General features: G+C 36.8%; 2 protein-coding genes across 4 annotated transcripts; both read right to left on the reverse strand.

The window, feature by feature from the left end:
• Positions 1–285: 285 nt before the first annotated feature.
• On the reverse strand, positions 286–5,363 carry LOC146133134 (uncharacterized). Its single transcript, XM_083397653.1, has 8 exons — positions 5,309–5,363; positions 4,230–5,090; positions 2,435–2,651; positions 2,127–2,280; positions 1,779–1,925; positions 1,451–1,643; positions 457–1,275; positions 286–293 (listed from the first exon to the last, which is right to left on the reverse strand). Exons 1-8 carry the CDS (start codon positions 5,361–5,363, stop codon positions 286–288), a joined length of 2,454 nt encoding a protein of 817 aa, XP_083253779.1.
• Positions 5,364–8,513: 3,150 nt separating this feature from the next.
• On the reverse strand, positions 8,514–20,823 carry LOC146133135 (uncharacterized). 3 transcript variants are annotated; one of them, XM_083397419.1, is made up of 12 exons: positions 20,685–20,823; positions 17,757–17,834; positions 17,333–17,372; positions 17,211–17,269; positions 16,994–17,141; positions 16,723–16,809; positions 16,557–16,656; positions 15,036–15,084; positions 14,672–14,745; positions 10,419–10,496; positions 9,697–9,930; positions 8,514–8,783 (listed from the first exon to the last, which is right to left on the reverse strand). In XM_083397419.1, the coding sequence occupies exons 1-12, from the start codon at positions 20,746–20,748 to the stop codon at positions 8,691–8,693; spliced, it is 1,104 nt and encodes a 367-aa protein (XP_083253545.1). In that variant the 5' UTR covers positions 20,749–20,823; the 3' UTR covers positions 8,514–8,690. The 3 variants fall into 3 exon arrangements, with proteins under 3 accessions (XP_083253545.1, XP_083253544.1, XP_083253543.1); XM_083397418.1 differs by having other exon boundaries at positions 15,036–15,093; XM_083397417.1 differs by having other exon boundaries at positions 15,036–15,099.
• Between the last annotated feature and the right edge of the window lie 191 nt (positions 20,824–21,014).

Raw genomic sequence — 21,014 nt, forward strand, 5'->3', positions numbered from 1 at the left:
AAGAATAGGACAAACAAAAAGGCATATATTTTTGTAAGGCAGCACACAGGCGAGAGAAAACAATACAATTTACAATAATCGGAAAACGGGAACAGAAATAGCATTGGATATTAGATATATTGTTTGCAAACGCTTTGTTTGTGATAAAAAAATATGTACTTTTCGACATATAACGTACATTACACACATATATTTCTGAGAATGTAATTAGTTCTAAAACCTGAGAAAAACAATACATATATGATATATATATAATATACTTTGCATAATACAAAATTAAATTTCCTAAATGTCTGCGAAAAACAAGAAGTTAAAACTTCGTTAATTTGTTGTTATTTGATGCCGCACCTAACGATGTCAAATCATGACAGTACTGTCGCCGGTCGTATGCCTGAGAATTGGAGTTATTCGGCATTTGGGAAAACGCACAATTCGACAAAGGAACCAAATCTTTACTTGTAATTTCTGTGTTGGGGATGATATCATGTGCGATTCCCTGCAAAGCGTCTGCTTCGAACGATAACGACGGGAGAGAAAATATCTGATAGTCGTCTTGGGTAGTTGCGGTCGAATTTGGCGAGATTATCGAGCGTCCAGTTCCACTATCGTCGCTATAGTTTTTGTAGTATGCCATAACGTTAACATTTTCTTGGCCACTGTTGCTCAGTTCCGTAAAGCTGTTGAGGTAACGCTTCTGTGCATCCAAGTTCTGAAACTGATAGCCGTCGTTTGATAAAAAGTGCTGCTGTTGTGGTTGTTCATAACCGTAACTGTTAGACAACTCTACTCTGGATCGCTTTTCGGGAGGCGAGACTGCATTTTGGCTGGTGCCATAGGCAGGAGGGGGGCACACAGAAAAGTCGTCAGGAAAGCTTCGTTTTGTTGCCCGCGTGCACTCTATAGGATAACCTTCCTGTGACGGATACGATTTTGCGTAGTAAGACTGATTGATGGCGAATGTGTCACTGGTGTTGCTGGTAGAAGTTTCCGCCGACGTAGAAGGAAGAAAACTTTCGCTTGACAGCAAATTCCGATTTTCGTTTTTCATGGACTGGTGTCCCGGGATGTTAGAGTAAGGAGTGTGTAAAGAAGCTGATTTGACATGTGTCTTACTGGAATTCTGCATCGAAGGTGCACTAACAGCAGATTGTGTGTTTGACATGGACATCACCTTTGGAGGCGCCCGACCGTTCTTTCGCCGAGAGGAACTAAATTGCTCGAGCGCAGTTGTTCGAACGCAGTGATTAGTATATCTCTTTGATAGGTGAGCCGAATCTTAAATAAAATAGGTTTTTTTATTGTTTAATCCTTTCGGTTAAGCAATTTTATTGTGCTTTGCCTTACAAATATAATTATTTCTTTAATGTGTTTTCTATCAAATATTTTTCATAGTGTATGTCTTCGAGGGTTAAAGACGACCCACAGCGGGTTTATTGGTTTAATAACCTACTTGAAATATTCGCCATCATTTGCTGAAGGGCCTTCTCTCCTATTGGTGCTTTTCCGTACCACATGGGCGAGTCCGGGGTAGACTTTCTTCTCGGTTGTTGGAAAAGCCTAGGTTGCTGAGCGTGGAGTTTAGATAGGTAGAGCTCGTAGCTACGAACCGGACAAAGATCACCTCCAGTCTCGTACATTCGAATCTTGAAAAGAGTAATACAATTAAGTTTTAGTAAAAATTCGGATATCTGTAAGGTTATGTTATATTGCTGATTAGATTGTTTGTATACTAAAACAACTTGTTGCATCCATTTACAATACACTTTTTGGACACTAACCTCCTCCGAATCTCCAGCGGCGTGCATAAGTCTTCCTACGTATCGCAGGCCGTTGACATCCCGATAGACGTTGAATGAGGTTTTCTTCAACTTCTCTTGGGCTTCGGAACCCTTATGGCAAAAGTGGAGTGTAATTTCGAACCAGACCTGCGGGAGAGGTAAAGGATAAGGGAATTAGAAGACCTCTTTCGAATAAAAAAGTAAAATTAAAAAAGGGAAGTATTACAATTTTTTACAAAGACGAGTTTGATATTTTGCTTTGTGTTCTCGTTTAAATTTACATTTGATTTATGTAATAAGAGACGTAAAATATAATATCTAGGTTTCGTTATAGGCCTACACACTTGCCTTTCTTAGCAGAGCCAAGGGATTGGATGTGCTCAATACTTGGCTGTCGTACATTTTCCGAAGGTCAGCGAGTGAGATAGGTTGCTTGTGCGTTATTGTCCTACCGATGCCCTTTAACAGCTTTAGTTGCGTCTCCAATCGCTCGTTGGATGTTCTATAAAAAACGTCAGTTTGTTAAAAAGCACCAAAAATGGTTTAGGTTACTGGGCAGTTACTAACACAATACGCATTTGTGGTTTTAAGAAAGCTATTCAAGACAGAATTTATTGGACTAGGAAGTATAATGTACATTGCAATTGATTTCCGACCTGAATCTTTCGTCGGTGACAATATCGAAAGCAACGCAGTAAGGCTTCCCTTTAAGATGTTTGTTGATCATGGCCCGGAGGTTGAAAAGACTGTTGCGTCCGTAGTAGTCGCCATTTGACTTGCGCACTTCGCTCCAGAAGCGACAAAGCATCTCGTTAAGTTCGACCGCCGTCTGCTTCTCGAAGTGGGGCGATATGTTCATCTCGGTACACCAAGCTATATTCGAATAAAAAAATTAAGCAAAACGAAATTAAAAATTAACAAAATGTTTAGTACACATTTGGATTTCCGAAGAAAAGAAGATAAAGAAGAATATTAGATCCACTTAAATCTTAAAACCATTAGGCAAAACTTACAAGAAAACATATTGGAAATCTAGGTAAAATATGATGATTCAAGTTTACAATTTACTTAATTAACTTAGTAACATAGACCGCAACCTAGTCGGTTAAGCGTTGTTTCGTTTTAAAATCTTTGCATACGACACTAAACAGTCCAACTACTTTAATTGCCCCAACACATCGCGCAAGCTTCCAGGAAAGGCAAGTCCGAAAAATAACACGGGGGTACAATTGCGACGTTTCGCTTCTACGGTTGCAACACGTAATAGGCAGAGACAAAGGGTTCGGGGCGACTAAGATATACAAAGTGGCGCGCTCGCTTTCCCAGGGGCGGATCACCGCTCTAAACACAAGTAAACATTACAGGCCTTTCGAGGAGGGACGAATTTGCGGATAATCCCTACGAGCTGCCGGTCATCATCGGTCAACGTCAGGTACAGGAGCAACGTTGCCTGCAACGCGACAATTAGAAACCACTTTCAGGAGAAAGCAGCACTCAGAACTGGTTATGGGGTGCGCATCGAGGGGCGAGAGACTTCCGCAGTTCTTGGAAAGTGGTTTTCGGAAACGTGGATTTTGTGAGGGAAGATTGTGGGGAAATGGATCGAGGGTTAACACTAACGTAAAATCTCACGTTTTATATAACTTCGATAACTTACAAATGTCTGGCAAAAAGCTTGTGGCGCAGCACTATATTCCCAGCAATTTGTAAAGAAAGTAAATGTGCTTAAAAAGCGTGTATGTTTGATAAAAGTTTGCGCTAACGTTTTTGAAGTAAAAACGAGTTTGCGTTTTCAACAATAGAAATAACCATTTGTATTTTTTGTTTTTTATATGTTGGCCACTTTCGTTAAATCAACTGTTTAATATGATTGCTTTAGTGTAATGAAAACATTATATATACAAGAACCGAGGTCGGATTGTTTTAATAGTCAATCCGATCAACCGTGTCACTTTTGTACCACTATTGTGACACTTATAAATTATTAATATTAATAACTGGAAAAAAAAGTATAAACCACCATTTTATGACATCGAATATGCCTTGCACGATAATCAACAACAAGGGAGGGCGAGTGACAGATATCGCGCCGTTAGTTAAAAGCAGGCGTCAAAGAAACAACCCCTGGGGGCGCGACTGTCCATGTTCTTTACATTTCGCTGTTAATTGACGTCTATTGTGTGCTTCACTTCTAATCGAGCCAGGGTAGTCACGTTAACTATCGGATTGATAGGCAGTCGCATTGTGCTGTTAATTGCCGCCTGCGCGACATCGGGCCTGACTTGATAGGGAGACCGGCGTTTTAGCCGAAACAACAATAATAAAACTCACGCAAAGAGATCTCTGAGGTCTTAAATCTTTTATCGACAAACAGATATCAAAACAGTGTCTGGCGAAATAAATTTTTGCAAAAATGTTCACAGCCAACATATGCTATAAACGAGGGCTTACCTTTAAGTACCTTGACTCCCCACTTCTCGTTGTAGGCTGTTTTCTTACTAGAATTTTTTATTTCTCCCATTTCTCCATGAATGTACTGCTCGGGGCTGAACATCTCTCCTCCTCCATAAATCTCGCCGTCAAATCCTCCGCCAATTTCTGCATCCATACTATTCTTCCTGGAAGATGTGTTAGATGAATGCAAATCTACGTTGGAGTCGTTAGAGAGGTTGCGGTCGCCATGGATACCAGAGTAGTTGGTGTCGATAGAAGTAGCTCCTTTATCACAGGGGGCATTTGAAGAATCAAAAGCAGCCGGAACATAGCCACCAAAGATTTGGGTTTGTCCCTCACTTCTTGTATCGACCAGGGTCTGGCGCTTAGAGTTAAGCTCTATATTTGGCAGGTTGTTTGAAGAGGATAAGATGCCAGTAGTTTCCATGGTGCCACATCCCTCTACTCCGCTATCGTTGCTTAGGCTGTAGTCGCGGCGTCGATGGCTCATCATTTTAACCGGGGACATTTCTTGCGTATCCCCATCAGCGGATGAATGTTTCTGTTTAGACGACGGGTTGGAGGTTGGATTACCGTTCTTGGAATTCGATTTCATTTTAAAATCCTGTAAAATGTCGTAGGAATCTGAAAGGCTGTGAAGTAAGTTTTCGTCTTCTGGAAAACCTTGGTTGGAGCATTCCTCAACATTGATTTGGTTATTCGTTGCTAATATGCCTTGGGGAATACTCGGATTAACAACGAAACGTTGGGTGGACCCCGTGAAGTTGGCAAGACCTCCGAGAAATGCAGACTGACCTATCATGAATTCCTCAAGATCAAAACTGTCATCAAAGATGTTGCTGCTATGGCTGGTTTGATCTGAAGAGGCGAAGAATTGATTTGTATTTTCATAACAACTATTTTGATGAATTTCATGTTATGTAATTTTTGTTTATAATAAACCTTTCATGTTTTACATATATTACAAACGTAAAAATATATTTTAAAGAAAGTTATTCGCCTATTGGTATTTTTGTATGCGATAAGTTTATTTCGGTTAAAATAAATATTATCTTTAATTTTTTAAATAAAATTACCTGCGAACGTCGATTCATTTGCGACCTCAAGGTTTTGCAGCTTCGGTTTTGCCATCACAAAGAGAGTTTTACGTTGTCAGCGTGAGATGGACGATATGTAAATAATATCGTTTGAAATATTTCATGGACCGAGCATTGACCAAGTTGTTATTTTATCCAAGTGCTTATTGGTAATTTATCAAGAAGCGGCCTTAATTATTCCTGACAATTTGGAAATTACCATAAAAATTCACCGTAAATTACTTATTATGTTAGCTGGCCACATAAATAAGGCAACTAAATAATGTGCTAATAGCTAAATCGCATGTGCTAATTTCTGAATTACATTTGCTGATATATTTTTGTTTTAGTTCTAGCAAATTTTTAAAATGTTAAGCCACTTTATAAAAATGTACTATCGAAAATGCTAAACTTTTTCAGATAAACCTGAGCAGGTTGCTGCCTTTGCTTGAACAAAACTTCAACTAACGTTGAACACCTGTAAGGTGCTCGTTGACCGGCAAACGTGCGACTGCAAGTGCTCACCAGCCGTTATAGTTTGCGACGGCGCTTGCTTCGCTTTCCAGGAAAGCCACGCATTTCGGCGGAGAGTGGCCCGAGGAAGAAAAAGGGAGGTGACCGTGCTGCGAGGATGGTGAGCGAGGGAGATCGCAATTGACTGATTGCTGCCCCTCGTCGTATTTGGCGCACTCAGGTGTATATCATAGGCCAGGAAGCAGCGCGACAATGCACTTTCAATAACAGAAACACGTCCGTTTTTAAACAAACCACAGTGTACGCCTGGACGGCTTGATTGGCCGTCGCAACCAAAAAAAAACTTTCACCTACTTTTAGGAATTAATAGAATGTTGTTTATTTATATAGAGATTGCTTTAATGTAATATTTTAAATCCCATGTTTTTCAAATATCAAAGACCATTCAGGTTACATTAAAACAATTATGTCAGCATTAATAAAGCTATAGTTCACTTAAGAACTTTTAAATTGAATAAAAAATGTTTGTGTTACGCGATATGCCTCATCTAAACCTTGTTTGTTTCAGCGAAGGTTTTTCGACAATCGTATTGCGTTTTACCCTGCGGAATTATGCACAAATAAAATTCAAAATGGCGTATGCAATTCTCCGTTGTAAACCGCTCGATGGTTGAAATGCGCTGAACAATACAATCACAAATCAACACAAAATAATAAATATGCTGTACTAGACATTAAAACCACCCTAGAAAGGCAATATGCGTTAAGGAGTTTGACTAATTAACGCGGTACGCATGGCAGACAGTCGTAATTGTGTCCTGAACTTCGCGCGCACGAACTCATTTCGCACCTAAATAACCTTGAGACAAGCGCCGATCATAAATTACGCTATTCTGGAACAAAAATATCCGGCTGCGATGATGCATTGGACGCACAAATCGGTTTACACTAGGTTTTGTTAGTCGCCGCTTCGCTTTTTCAATTTCCGGTTTTGTGTCCTAACATTCTTTGGCGGCATTTATTCTGTTTAAATCAAAAACATCCGACAATGATTTGTATGGGGAAAACCGATTTTTGTTTTTGTCATTGGTAGAATATAGTTCTAAATTTATTGGTTTCAACATCTTATTGCAAAATATTTTTCTACTGTTCACGCGTCATAAGAAAAAGAGGAATTTCAAACGGATAGGTTTGACAGGCAGCATAGGCTATGACTAGTGGATAATTTGTTTCAAGTACAAAATATTGTAAAACAAATATTAAGTAGGCCTATTTTAATTACGGAAAATTTGTCTTATATGCTAAAGTTCATTTTCAAATTGTCTTTTCATTTAAACACCTTAATTTCACTTTTGAATAAAAAAGTTTGTTTGGACAAGCAAAAAAGGACAAAAAAAAATTCTTGCTTAATTTGAGGAGGATGAAAACCTCCTGGGTCATTTCAGGGCGTCACTTCTTAGACAACAGCGCGACAGTGGCATTAAAGGCCATTGTGATTTACGATGCGTATCGCAGTAATCACCTTGTATTGCAGCACACGTCACCTAAATGACTTAAGGTAAAATCAGCAAGTTGAATGATGTCATTGGTCGGACGCCAACCAGTATTTATGTATGAAATCGAATCTTTTATCGATTGGTTCTAGTGAACAACTTGCATTATTATTAAACCATAATTCTCTAACTTTTGTATAACTATTATAATCTTTAAGTTTCATCATAAAAAAAATAAAATAAACAAAAACGCATTATTCGATTTTCTAATACACTTGCTAAGCATGAAGCGTCATAATGCGTTTCATTATACTATCAAACGTTTCCCCAACCTTTTTGCAATAAAACCTTTCTTGCTGGTCCCATTATATATATAGAATTTTGGGCCCCGAACAGCTACTCTTATAATGAACAGTCCTGCAATGAAGAGTGTCTATATAGAGTAAAAACTAAGGCCAAACTTTAAATTCATAGCACATTACATGGGTGTTACGTGATTTTTGGGGGCGCGTTTGGGCGATTTTTATTGTAAACTAAGCATTGTGTAGGACTCCGTCTAGCGGTCGACCCAAACATCTAAACCGAATAGATCAGTCTATAGTTACTCTAGCAGTGCTTTGCAACCGGTGTACCGCAAGACCATACGAGGTGTGTCGCGACGTCACCGAAAATTCTTACGTTTTTTTAATTGCACTTTTTAGAGTAGAAATAAACAAAATTGGTACATCGAGACAAGCAGTTTACCCTTATGTAATAAACAAGGGGTAACTTATTTCCTTACTATTTAAAACTAAAACCTATGTTACGTTCAATCGCCGGAAGTCAAATTTAAAAACAGCATTTTTAACTTAACACCTGGAGTATAAATATACAGCAACTGCTTTCTAACCACGATAAGATAAGATCTAAAATCGTCTAAAAAATATATAAACCTAAGTCCTAAGTTCATGGAAATAATGCTAAAAAATGGACAAAATAATGCCAAAAAATGTAGTGATAGGCAATGGGATGATCGGGCAGAAAAAATGTATAACGCCAAATAATCGGCGACTTCGGTGCGTTTAATTATAAAGCGCTCATTTTTCTCTGGGCAGCCTGGAACTTTTGATGTCCATTGTCGATCGTCATATGTTTCGCAGGTGTGCACGGGTAAAACATAGAGTTGTAACTTAGGTTTGCGATAAACATGGCGTTAAATCTTTAAACATAAACACAGTGGCAAACATTTTATTGGCGGCACATAATGTAAGTGCAAAACGATAACGACAAAATAACACGCAAAATCGTTTTATAAGTATTCAGTCAATTTCATTTCTATTGACCTTGCATTCCTTCTTGTAAGGTTCTCGCATGGTGACCTTTTCTTTAAATAAATTCCATATTTGCATTCGTCTAAGAAGGACTTTTAGCAAAGATCATTTGATCAACGAAAAATCAAGAGCAGCAAACACGGAAAACTCGACTGCAAGTATTTCGTCTTTCCCTGCTTTAAACGAATGTTCGAGCGCCTGGAAAAAATAGCAAAAAAACATGGTGACAAACTTGCCGAATTGATTACAAAATACACTCAAATGTTTAAAAGTTCGCAAGATGAACTACTTCTCAAGCAAAGCTGGTTGAGCTTAATTGTTTCTTGTGAACCACTCGTGTTTCTATATATTTTAAAATATCACTTTAATTCATTTAGATTGACTTTTTACGCGTAATTTTAGATTGGATACCAGCTTAGTTTTACAAAGATAAGACTAACTATATAGGATAGAACATTGTAAGCTGATAACAGGGATTGGTAATAGGGTAAAAAATTACTCAAAAAAGTCTCTACTGAACTGCTTTAATGCGATTCATATTGCGAATTCATACTCAATACAACCCTGAAATTTTTTTCTAACACTACCATTTTGAGTCGAGCGGCTAAGTTCGAAAGAGATCATTTGAAAGTAACGCTTCAAACAAAAAAATTCATCGTAATAAATGAAGCTTTATAATTAATCTCAAAGCCATAAAGGTCGAATTTATTAACATCACCTCGATAAAGACGTTTCGATGCGTACTTGTATCACCACCAATTAATGTGACCTTTTTTGCTTTGGGATTCATTATTATTAAGCTACATTACAGATCCATGCATAGTAATATAAATTAAATTCGACTAAAGGTATATAACCCTGACTATAATCAATGATATATGACATATTTTCTGGGTCATTCCTGTCGAAGCTTCATAATCATCGGCGCTTCCCAGAATTTGGGTCATAAATGTGATTTTAGTAACTTATTCAGTAATTACGATATTTTGTTGGAAAAATCGGACCTAACCACCACGTTTGTAATTTTTTAATTCGTAGTATAGCACAATAGCCATTTTGTTAAACAGGAAAATGGCCAAAAACTTTAAATGATGACTTCCCTTCCACTCACCGACAAAACTTGCCCAGCCTCGCCCGACCGGAGGTCGCCGTGCAGTTTGGCCGACAGCAGGAGACACGCGGCAGTCACCATGTGCCGGTTCGTCTTGGCGATCTTGCAGGCGAACACGAGTCGGTAGAAGAAGGCTACCGCCATGTCAAGCACCCCCGTGTGAAAATCGAAGCTCCTCGCCACCCTCTGCATGCGCTGCTGCAACGACCGCACCTTGGACAGGGTTATGCCGACCTGACAATAGTGGACGTGCGCTGGTTACAGGATATAAGGATTTGTAGTTCGCTTCTGTTACTAAAATGTTTACCTGTGCGTTGTGGCCGGATGGTATGCGGTAAAAGTTCCTGTTTTTAGACTGGTTGACTATTTTTATTCAGGCGCACTTACGAACTAAAAAGTTACACATTTTATCAGTGGTAAGTATTGGATCGTAAAATTTGACCTTATTTAGAGACTGATAAAACTAAAGGATTTTTTCATTTAAAACCATATATTATATCAATTAAAATTCTTATATAAAAGAAAATTTTATTTTTAAACTTAATAAAATGCAGATGTTCTCAATCTTTATTTGATTGCGTTTTTACTGTTAGTACATTTGTATTACCTGGATAGTGCTGCAAATAACGTTTCAAAAGATTAAACACCGGTTAGCTTCTTTAAGGAAAAACTAAATTAGTTTTAACTCACAATTTCTAAATAAATCTAATTATAAAACTTACAGATGGAAAACTTTGGGAAAACTTCAGGTTTAAATTGAATCGCAATTCACTGGGTTTCGTGTATTCGATTACGCTGACCTGGACAAAAAACAGGTGTGGTGTCTACTAAAATGAAATGAAAGTTTGGTTTCACAGGATTATTAGCCCAAATTTAATCGACGTGAAAATGCGCCAAACACACATGGCATAGGTAATGACAGAGGCAGCGTGCGTGTAAAGGTTGCATTTATAACCATTAACCAAGAACCGCAATATTTTAATTTATGTTAAGATCAACGACAAACAGCATTCGGAGACGTTTGGCAACAAAACAAATGTTACATGTGGCCATCATTATCAAGCGCAAGAAGTTTTGTAGTATCCCTATTTTTCACTTTCTCTTGGAAAAAATTAGAAACAAGTGTTTCTCAATGGATTTGTATTAGTTCGGGTCTACATGTACATATCAACCCAGAAAAAGTTCCAGCTCATCCGGCCTGGGGAAAGTCCCCATTTTGCATTTTCAAAATGGCCGCAATAAAATACAGGTTTTTGCTCATATATCAGCTTCTACATCATCTATGAAAGAGATTATGGTGTTAAAGTATATGTTTTAAGGGTTAAGGAACCGAAATAGAGCATTAAGAAGTACACTCAGTGGTCGCCATTGTGTTTTTCACGTTTTTGAACATTTCTGCTATTTATTTTGAGGGGTGTAAGAATTACAAATACATCATTTCTAAAAAAAGACTTCCACAAACGGCCATGCAGTCACTGGATTAATATTATACAGTATCGACAATTTATAGTAATTTCTAAATTTCGGTCAACTAACACCAAAGGGTAATACACTCACTAATAAACAAAGCCTTAAAGCCAGTTAATTTTACAATTATATTAAGTCCGATCAACTGAACAATCCTCATCACTCTCGTAGGTCTCTTTACTGTTGGAACAGTTACCACTGCAATAGCCACATACAGTAACGCATGGTATAAAGTATTTTCTGCAATTAAATTTGTTATGGCTACATTGGTTTCCAGCTTTGCATTTACAGCATATTGATTTTAATAGGGCTACCATATTTTCAGCACCCAAAAAGAGGACATTTTGCTACGAAGAGAGTTATAAGGGACGATTTAAAATCCTAAGTTTTAAAGTGAATAGTCACACACGCTTTAATAAATGGCCTTTTTACATGTGAGGTTCGGTTGCAATTTTTCTGGCGCAATGTTTGCAACAACAATGAAAAAGGTAGAACTTATAAGGCAATTTCAGCATGTTTCGTGGCTACAGTATTTTTTTGGAAATAAATACCAAGTCTCGCCTAAAAGTCTTGTTGAAAGTATAAGCAACTAACTTGAAACATTTTTGGCATTTTTGAGCGTCCTCGGAGGACCATTTACTTTTCTTGAGAAAAGCGGGCAAATCCAGATAGTTAAAGAAAGGCAACTGCCAGTTGTCGTCAGACTCGGAGGATTTCATCTCCTAAAGAGCTGTTTGGGTTGTATTGGACTTATAATGGCGGGTTAAGGTTTGGAAGATGTGGCCTACCTGGCCTTTTATATGGCCCGCATACTGTCACTCATATGTTAAAGGGAGCTGCATATTCAAAATCTCTCCGAGTCCATTTTTTTAGCAAATGCAGCTGTTAATCGTACAATGATGACACTTCAACAAACTAAGCACGAGTCCATTTAAAATACTTTTTGACTATGCGAAAAACTTTCGCGCTAATAGACCTTCTACATCCGGTTTGTTTACGTTTTGATGCTGTCTTTTGAAGTTTTGAACTAGATCAGCGCTTCTTTACCGTTGCGCCATTTTCTGTGAGACCTTTCTGGGGTTGGTTTTGGCCCGCGACTAGAAAAGGTTGCCGACCCCTGGTCTATAACGTGAACATTTGACCAAATTTAGATTTTTCTGGTTTTCTCATTAACTTGTCCATCCTAAACAAAGCTAACGGAACAGGTTTCATCTCATATTTAAATGCTCTTTCGATGTCTCTATCTCTTTCAGCAAGAACAATAAGTCGGTTAAAGAGAACTGTTTTTTTTTTCAACGTAAACCTTTTTAGGTCCAACTTTTATATGTTTTTCAGGAGAACTTGGTGGTTTGCTTTTATAGAAGTTTTAATAGGTTCGAGGTGAGAAGCATGGTCCAAAATTTCTTGGATAATTTGGCCAATATGCCATGCTTGTTCACAGTTAACAGAATTTGTGTCGGTTGTAGTCAGTCCTGTTGAGAGTGAAGCTATCACAAGAGGATCGTTTACTGGTATAAAATAATTGTGATACGTAAACCATTCAACCATCGTAGTGAAACATTCATGGTCTTTCTGTAGACGTATTTTTGCCAAATCTTTGTAACTTTGATTGTATCTTTTAAAATCGACTCTTTCATCCATCAGCCTCTCAAGATGCTTTAAGTGTGATAAGCTAGAAACCCAAACTTTTACTGAGTTTGTGTGGCGAAGCCTGCCGCTTGTGAGACTACCTTTATATTTGGTTTTCCGCATAAGAGTCTTCTCTGTTGTCATGTCGGAAAACTGTTCATCACTGTTACGAGTTGTGTGAAATCCATTCGTCCGAAACATCTCGTATGTATGTGGAAATTTGTCTTTTAGTCAAACATTTCTAGTAGATATAGCCTTCCACTTTTGACATAATGGCCATCACTGGCTGCTGCAAATATGTAAAGCATAGATGTTACTGCCTGAAGGTGGTGTCAATCGTCCTGCGGCTAGGTATTGCCTAACAATTCATTATATGTCCAATACAACCCAAAAAGCTCTTCTGGAGATGAAATTCTCCGAGTCTGACGACAACTGGCAGTTGCCTTTCTTTAACTATCTGTATTGCTTTAATCCACAATGGCTGATCGAAGTTTATTATTACGGGAATATCATGTGAACAGCTAGATATACATTTTCTGGGTGTAGTATAAAAACTGTTGACATCATTTGGGGATCATTTGGATCATTAAGAATGATCGGCAGAAACTCGATCGTCGACTTCTCCACCAAACCGGTATGATACTTGTGCATAAATCCAGACCCGTTAGGATGGCTTATTTTGGTCTCAAGTGCATTAGGTATAGGTAATCATACATTCAGCCATATAAGATCTGTTGTTTTAAATGAAATCTCCGTTTTCATATCTATAAGTTGTTTGATTGGAATATACCTCCTAAATAAAAGTAGTCCATGTTTCGCAGCCATATTTAAAGCATAATAAAGGTCAAGCGAAACAACACATGCATAAAAATACATACTTGTACTGATAATAGTAAATTGAAAACAAATTTGGCCTAAATAGCTATACAAATATTACAAACACTGACGATCTGAAATCTAAATAAATAAATAAATATTGAATTCCACCTGATGGTGAATTCCCGCACCTCCACACCCCGTCTATAGTCTTCACGACTAACTAAGGTTTAAAATGCTCTATTTGGTTCCTTAACCCTCAAACCATTTACTTTAACACCATGATCTCTTTCATAAATGATGTAGAAGCTGAGATATGAGCAAAAACCTGTATTTTATGGCGGCCATTTTGAAAATCCAAAATGGGGACTTTCCCCAGGCCGGATGAGCTGGAACTTTTTTTTGGTTGATATGTAGACCCCAAAAAATACAAATCCGTTGAGAAACACTTGTTTCTATTTTTTTCCAAGATTGGTCCTTTTTTGCTCGAAAATAAGCATACTATTGTATTACGTCACAAGGTGATGTCACAAAGTCACATTAAATGTGACGTCATAAAAAAATAAATATTTTTACCACTACACAATTTTGTTAACTTTTAGGTTGGGTAGCGGTTTCTTTCGATACAAAAGCTATAATACAAAAATGTTATCGATTCTCGTAAAGCTAAAACCGCCTTTACATGGTTTCAGTCGTCAAAACTGGCGCTGGTCTAGGATCCTACCGTTTAAACAATTATTAAATCTACGCACAACATTTGGGTTAGCATTTGAGTGTGGGTGGGTCACACTGACTCAATTGTTATTATAATAATAATTTAATAAGAATCCCACCCACACCCATGTGCTATCCCGCATCCAAACCATGTTAATGTGCGTTGTGGTACAGTGGTAGGGTTATAGACCAGCGCCTAAAATTCTAATTTTGATGGTGCAATTGGACATATGACGCCTTTGGGATAAAACCAATTTTTTTTTAATTAATTAGACAGTCAAAATGTGTACAAAAAAGTACAGTTTGGATGGGGCGGGTCATGGCCATGTGCCCCCTAATTATCACATACCATGTATCCATTCAATGCAAGAACAGTCCGATGTTTTCCAGTCATCCACTCGGCACTACTCAGATCAGTTGGCACTGTGGAAATAAGTATACATATTTTTTAAGCATATCCCAGACTAAAGATAAGTTCGGTATAAGAACTAGGCTGACATTGGCATTTGCGATAAACCCGATCTACTAAACCGGGAGTGGCAGTTTTTTTAACCAAAAGACAACCCTTGTGGAATTTGGTTGGTCCCTTTACTTTCAAGTCATATGTAACTTGAGAGCGACACCCAATTATATGCTATATATTACTATATACTATATACTGAACAGAAGTGTGTTACATAGTTTCTGTTTTACAATAATTTTTTTTAACTCACCTGCAATGGCTGTACGATTGGATGGATCCAGCAGTGACTTGTAGGATACCTGCAAAAACTTTTGCTAAAAAGTTTCATGTTTTCGAAATATTACATTGCGACAATATCGGTTTAATTACACTCTATATTGTGTACGGGGACACAGTATGAAGATTCCAATGAACTTAAATCTTGAATAATATATGAAACTAACATCATTAGTTCTTTACGCTATAAAGTTGTTGATTTGGTTGTATTTTTGGCATTATATTTAATGGGTCTACTCAACACTAAGAAGTGGCAAATTCAAACAAAGTGCAGGCAAACTGAGATGGTGTCCAAATGTAAAAAAATAGATTAAATCCTTAAAATCATGTGATGTGCAGAGCATAGGACTGTATTTTTTACTATGACTTCGGGACGTTATCGATTAACATAATTATATAGTATATAGTCTATTATGTTTTGATTCAAATTTAGTTTTCATATATACATATACATTTAAACCAGTGGTTCCCAACCTTTTTTAGTCACACAACCTTTTTTAAAAAACATAAGGCTCACAGACCCCTAACCTAAAACTAACCACACCAAATCATGAACCTGTGTTTGGGTTTTCGAAATTAAGGCTATACGCAAATATCATCTTGAACGTCCATATGATTTCTGTCTTTGAACTTTTACATTAAAATCAATGTGTACAAGTTAAATCAATAAGGTAAATTTCAAGGGGATATTTTATCACGGTTCAAGTCAATTAGAAAGTGATTTTTAATTCATATTTCACGCTTAAAGCTACCAAAATTAAAATATTCCCACAACAAAAATAAACTATAAGAAAAGGACTCAAAGAAATATCTTATATGAAGAAAGTCGTTTTTTATGCAAATAACAATGCAACAATCTTGATTTTAGGTTGGGAACCACTTATTTAAACCAATTAAAAGACAACCAGATATTGCACAGAACATATTTGACACAAACATAAATTTTAAAAAAAGGTTCATTTTTTATTTTGGTAGAAACAAATCATCCAGGTAATAGTTTGCTGCATGGATAGTTTAATTTAACCAGTGTGTGGTAAGCTTAGTTATGGTTTCGGTAAATAATGGCAAGCTTTATATCCTTGAGCAAATCTGTGATGCAACAAAGCAATAACATTCTAGGGACATGTTTTATCTCATTTGTTCACTACTAATGCAAAATACAGCAACGCTTTCAATACAGTGATTGCCAGTTGTAAAAAATACAAATTTAATTAAAAACAAAGCCATGTATCAATAGTTTTGTAAATTTTGTAACTTGTGCCAACCATTGACCTAAACATAACGAAATGAAAACGCAATCCTACTTTACAACATGGCAGGTTTATCATGTTGTCATCATTTAGAAGATTGTTTATATTTTTTTTTCGCCTGCATTTATTGTCAGATATGGTAATACAAATGTTAGATTGGCAAAAGAAAACAATTGGTTAAAAACCCTGACAATATTTTTTACAAGAATGTAAGTCAAAAACACAATAAATTCAATTTTATTTACCACATCTTTGTTAGCTTTTGTAATAGCTTCTTTAACAACCATCTGCATAGCTAATTCTGGCATTTTGGGGTTATACGAAAAATCTTGTTGGTCTGGAAACCTGAAAATTTGTAGAACATTGGTAACTTAGTAGAAAAGATATATATCAAATTAAATAAATACCTACCCCTTTATAGTGCTTGATTCTTTAATGTAAGGTATGATTGATGTCATCACCACAGGGGTACTATAGTATGACTCAAGGTACAATAACCTGTATAAAAGTGTTAGTAAAGGAAATGTAAGTAATATGCCTTTCTGTGTTCAGGGAAACTTGTATAATTTTAACAAAAAATTCAGCAATGATAACATGAGAAAAATGATTGAATTTTCACCAGTATTGTTTTGTTTTATATTGGTATACAAAACTAATATCTTAAAAGCACTTTTAGAAATACCTGCTATTTATGAGCATTGAATTGGACATGTACTTCATTTTCATAATATTCTTTAATGTACTTTTATTTTTACGCAAGATATTTGATTGTGCAGCTTGTAATGGGGGGCTTCCAAGTGTTGATTCTTGGGAAAACAAACTGGAATGTTCTGAAAAATATATGTTGTCAATGCATTACAAAAATAATACTATCTGTGTGACAAAAATATAATTTTTACTTTGGAGTATATTTCTTTTGGAACTGCCAACATATGCTGAGACAGATCGTTGAAATGTTCTGTGAAAATGTAAATTTTTCAATTCAGAAAATAGTCAAAAATAAAATTATTGGTGTACATACCTGGGATTCTTTAAACTTTTAGCAAAGTCCTCTTCCTTAGCTACAAAAACAAAACACATGTTTTTAAAAAGAAAAATATATAATTTAATTCCCAAGGCAATTTTATTAAAACCAGTCACATGTTAAGACAAACATCAGTTTGGTTAATCTGCTTAAAACATAGTTAAATTATGCTTTAGGATGAATTGGACGGTCTACATTGTAAAACGACTGCAGTGTAAATAAAATCCGATCAAATTATAAAGTGCAATTTAATGTATTTAAATTAGCTTCTATAACTTTTGCAAACCTAGTGGAAGCACATATTTAAAAGCAAGCTTCTAAGGCCAAGACTAAGAGAGTATAAAGTTGTTTTACATGATCTTTGATTATTTACATAGCCTTATACAGACTACAAGGTCTGATAACAAGGTAACTTCTTTACACTTTGTTTGTTGGTCAATTTCTGTTTCTTTAGTAAGTCCTGTAAAATCTGCTGCTTCCTCAATACTGAATGGAATTTCTGTAACATAAGAAGCAAAAAAATAGTGTCAGTTAGTGAAGTACTAATAAAATATGTAAGTTTCATCTCAGTACCGGTATGCAGAGAAATTAACAAATTTTTTAGGTACCTAATACGTCATTTTAGCCTTGCAGGGTTGTGATTTTCCATCACCCACTTGCCAACGCGAGTGCATATGTTGATTTACACATTTAAAGCAAAATATTGGTTCACTTTTTTGTTTATCTCAAACAAATTATGTTAAACTCCCACTACTGAAAGTTAGTTTTATTTATTTGACTGACGATCAATTCACATTGGTGCCATTGCTACAACAAAACGACCTCATTTTCTCTTTATGGAAACTTGCCAGACTAGTGAGTGCAAATGTTGATTCATTGATGTCCCAGTCTTATGTGAAGATCTAGTCTTCGTAAGTCAAGCTTTAAATATAAACAGCAGGCATGATATCCCAGGGGATTCTAAAATATTAGGTTCTTAATCTGGAATAACGAATCCAGAATACTTAATCATAGAATAATTTTTACTAAATAGTTATTAAAGTTTTTTTTCTGTGGGGAGGGGGTATCTGCCAAAAAAACAATTTTGCCCATCAAGTGAGCCAAAAATCTAAAACGCTTGTGCGGCATACGTTTACAGTGCAATGTATGCAACAAAGTGCGTTTAGAATCATAAAGTGTATCCGATAGATCTTGTCGATCTACCATACTTTCCAGACTGCCACTGTGGAAAGTATGGCAAGTGCACCCACGAGTTTGTTTCAACCTTTCAAAAGTGCACCTCGAAAAAAATCTAAACTGCACCCCAAATATGTAAAATGCTTGTGCGGCATGCATTTACGGTGTAATTTATGCAATACAGAGTGCATTGGAAAATCATAAAGTGCACCCGCAAATTTAAAAGTGCACCTGACGTACACTTGTTCAACCTTTGTTGTACCCGGTCACCCGGATTTTTTTGGCAGTGTAGCCGCAAATCTAGTCGAGATCTGCCCTACTTTCCACCTTTTTTTAAAAAAATACGCAACGGTCCCCTAGCAATTTTTTCAATTGTTTGCGGTCCCCTTAAAAAATACACACAAATAAACATAAAATAACACGTTTGGATGGGACGGGTGCACTAACAGTCTTAGGTAGGCTTGTTGATGCCGTATTTAGTATTGTAACGCTAACAAAATCACTTTATTTGAGTGAAGCAATCACAATAAGTTTTAAAACCGCGACCGTACAACCCACAATGGCAGCACAGCAAGCTGTAGAAACGTAATTCTTATTAGCACAACTAGGGTTCCTCTCCGGGAATGTTTCGACGGGAAATTCCCGGGATTTCTCGCAAATTAACAATCCCGAATCCCGGGAATTTTTTTTTATAATCCCGGGTATTCGGCAACCTAGCAAAACTTTAAAAATATTGCCGTTTTTGACTAATATAAAAAAAAAATAGTACCAACCATGTTAACGTTGTTGCCTGAGTTTAGCACAACGCATCATTATGACATCACAATGCACAATTCAGCTCAAAGCATGCAATCACATGAATGAACAACTAATCGCCAGGTTGGAAAGTTTGGCCTGCAGTAGCAGTAGCACTTTCAGTCGCGGTCACAGCCGTGCATTTTATAGAAAATGTGTTCAGCCGCGCAAATCTAACTCGAGCAAACGCGCAAAACTTCAGCCGCGTAAACTTCTGTATGAAACTTAACAAGCACAAAAAAATTGCCGGGCTGCATACCGAAGTTGCATAACATTTTTTAACGCTAGTCTATAAGACGTATATAATATAATGCATCATATAGAATCCCCTGCGAAACGCTAAAAACGCACAGTTCGGCGTTTTGGTCATGCATTAGTGGAAAACGGTCACGTGCATAGTGACATCAAATTAGGCAATATTGAATATTAAATGCTACACTATCCAGCTTTTTAAATATTTACCTGCGCACTGCGCCCGCACACCAACCAAAACTGCGCAGTGATTCAAGTATTCTATTAACGCTGTAAGTTTAATATAAATTCGCAATTTACAACTTTCGGTAACCTGATGGTTTATTTTCAGCCGCGCATTTTTTCAGCTGCAAAACATCTCCCCCGCGCAATATCCAAAGTTTCTAATCTGGACTAATCGTAGCTTTTGATGACGAGCGCAAACATGATGAAATTAAAATGTTCTCTTTCAGGAGGTCCAGTTGATTTTTGTTAGGTGCTTCGCGGTCCCAGAAAATTGTCTCACGGACCCCAAATGGACTGCGGCCCCCAGTTTGAGAACCACTGCTTTAGGGGGTAAATTTAAGGATAGGTATTTTAGCTCTGAATATCCTGGTTCAATTTGCTAATCTATGCAAAGCAGCTTCTTTGCATTGTTTATTATCAAATCTAAAGCACAAAACCAACCTAACATGTTAGCTCTGATATTCGTTTTGCATTATCTACTACTTTACCAGACAATGAACTCAAAAAAGGCAGCCATAGTTCTGAATATGGCGCTGGTCTAGAATCCTACCATAATTCTAAAATCAACGCGCAAAATTTGAGTTAGGGTGCGGGTTAGCGTTCGGGTGTGGGTGGGTCAAGTATTATTATATTCTTTGTTTAATAATAATACTTGACCCACCTTAACCCAAACGCTAACCCGCACCCTAATCCAAATGGTGTTTCGTTTTGGTAGGATTCTAGACCAGCGCCCTGAATATAACTGATTTAATTTGTTACTTTCGTCTTTAATAAATGAACACCACTTAATATATTGGGGGTAAATCTGATATTCATGTTAATTAGAAGGGCAAAATATACAAAAAATGTTAAGAACCCCTTTTCTAAACAGTGATAAGCATGGAATTTCAATGATATTTACCTTTTAAAAAGAAGGTGGCTTGCTGCAAAAATGCATTTTCCTCGTTAAATTGCTCACTTTGCATACCGATAAGTCATGTCTCAAAACAGTGAATACTATTATATGAACATTTTCCACAGTTAATTAGAAACTAGAACTATGCTATCTTTTCAAGTTTACAGGTGTAGCAAAAGAGGGACAGCCCCTTTACTATTACAGGATTAATTCATTTTGTTTATTTTATGTTGTTTTTGGTGCAGCTAACAGCCTAAAGTCCTTATTGATCTTAATAAACTAGCATGAAAATATTAAAATAAGCTTACCTATTTTTATTCGTTTGTTATATTACAA

This window comes from Ascidiella aspersa, chromosome 9, assembly GCF_963924565.1.
Source record: "Ascidiella aspersa chromosome 9, kaAscAspe10.2, whole genome shotgun sequence".
NCBI classification, from domain to species: Eukaryota; Metazoa; Chordata; class Ascidiacea; order Phlebobranchia; family Ascidiidae; genus Ascidiella; species Ascidiella aspersa.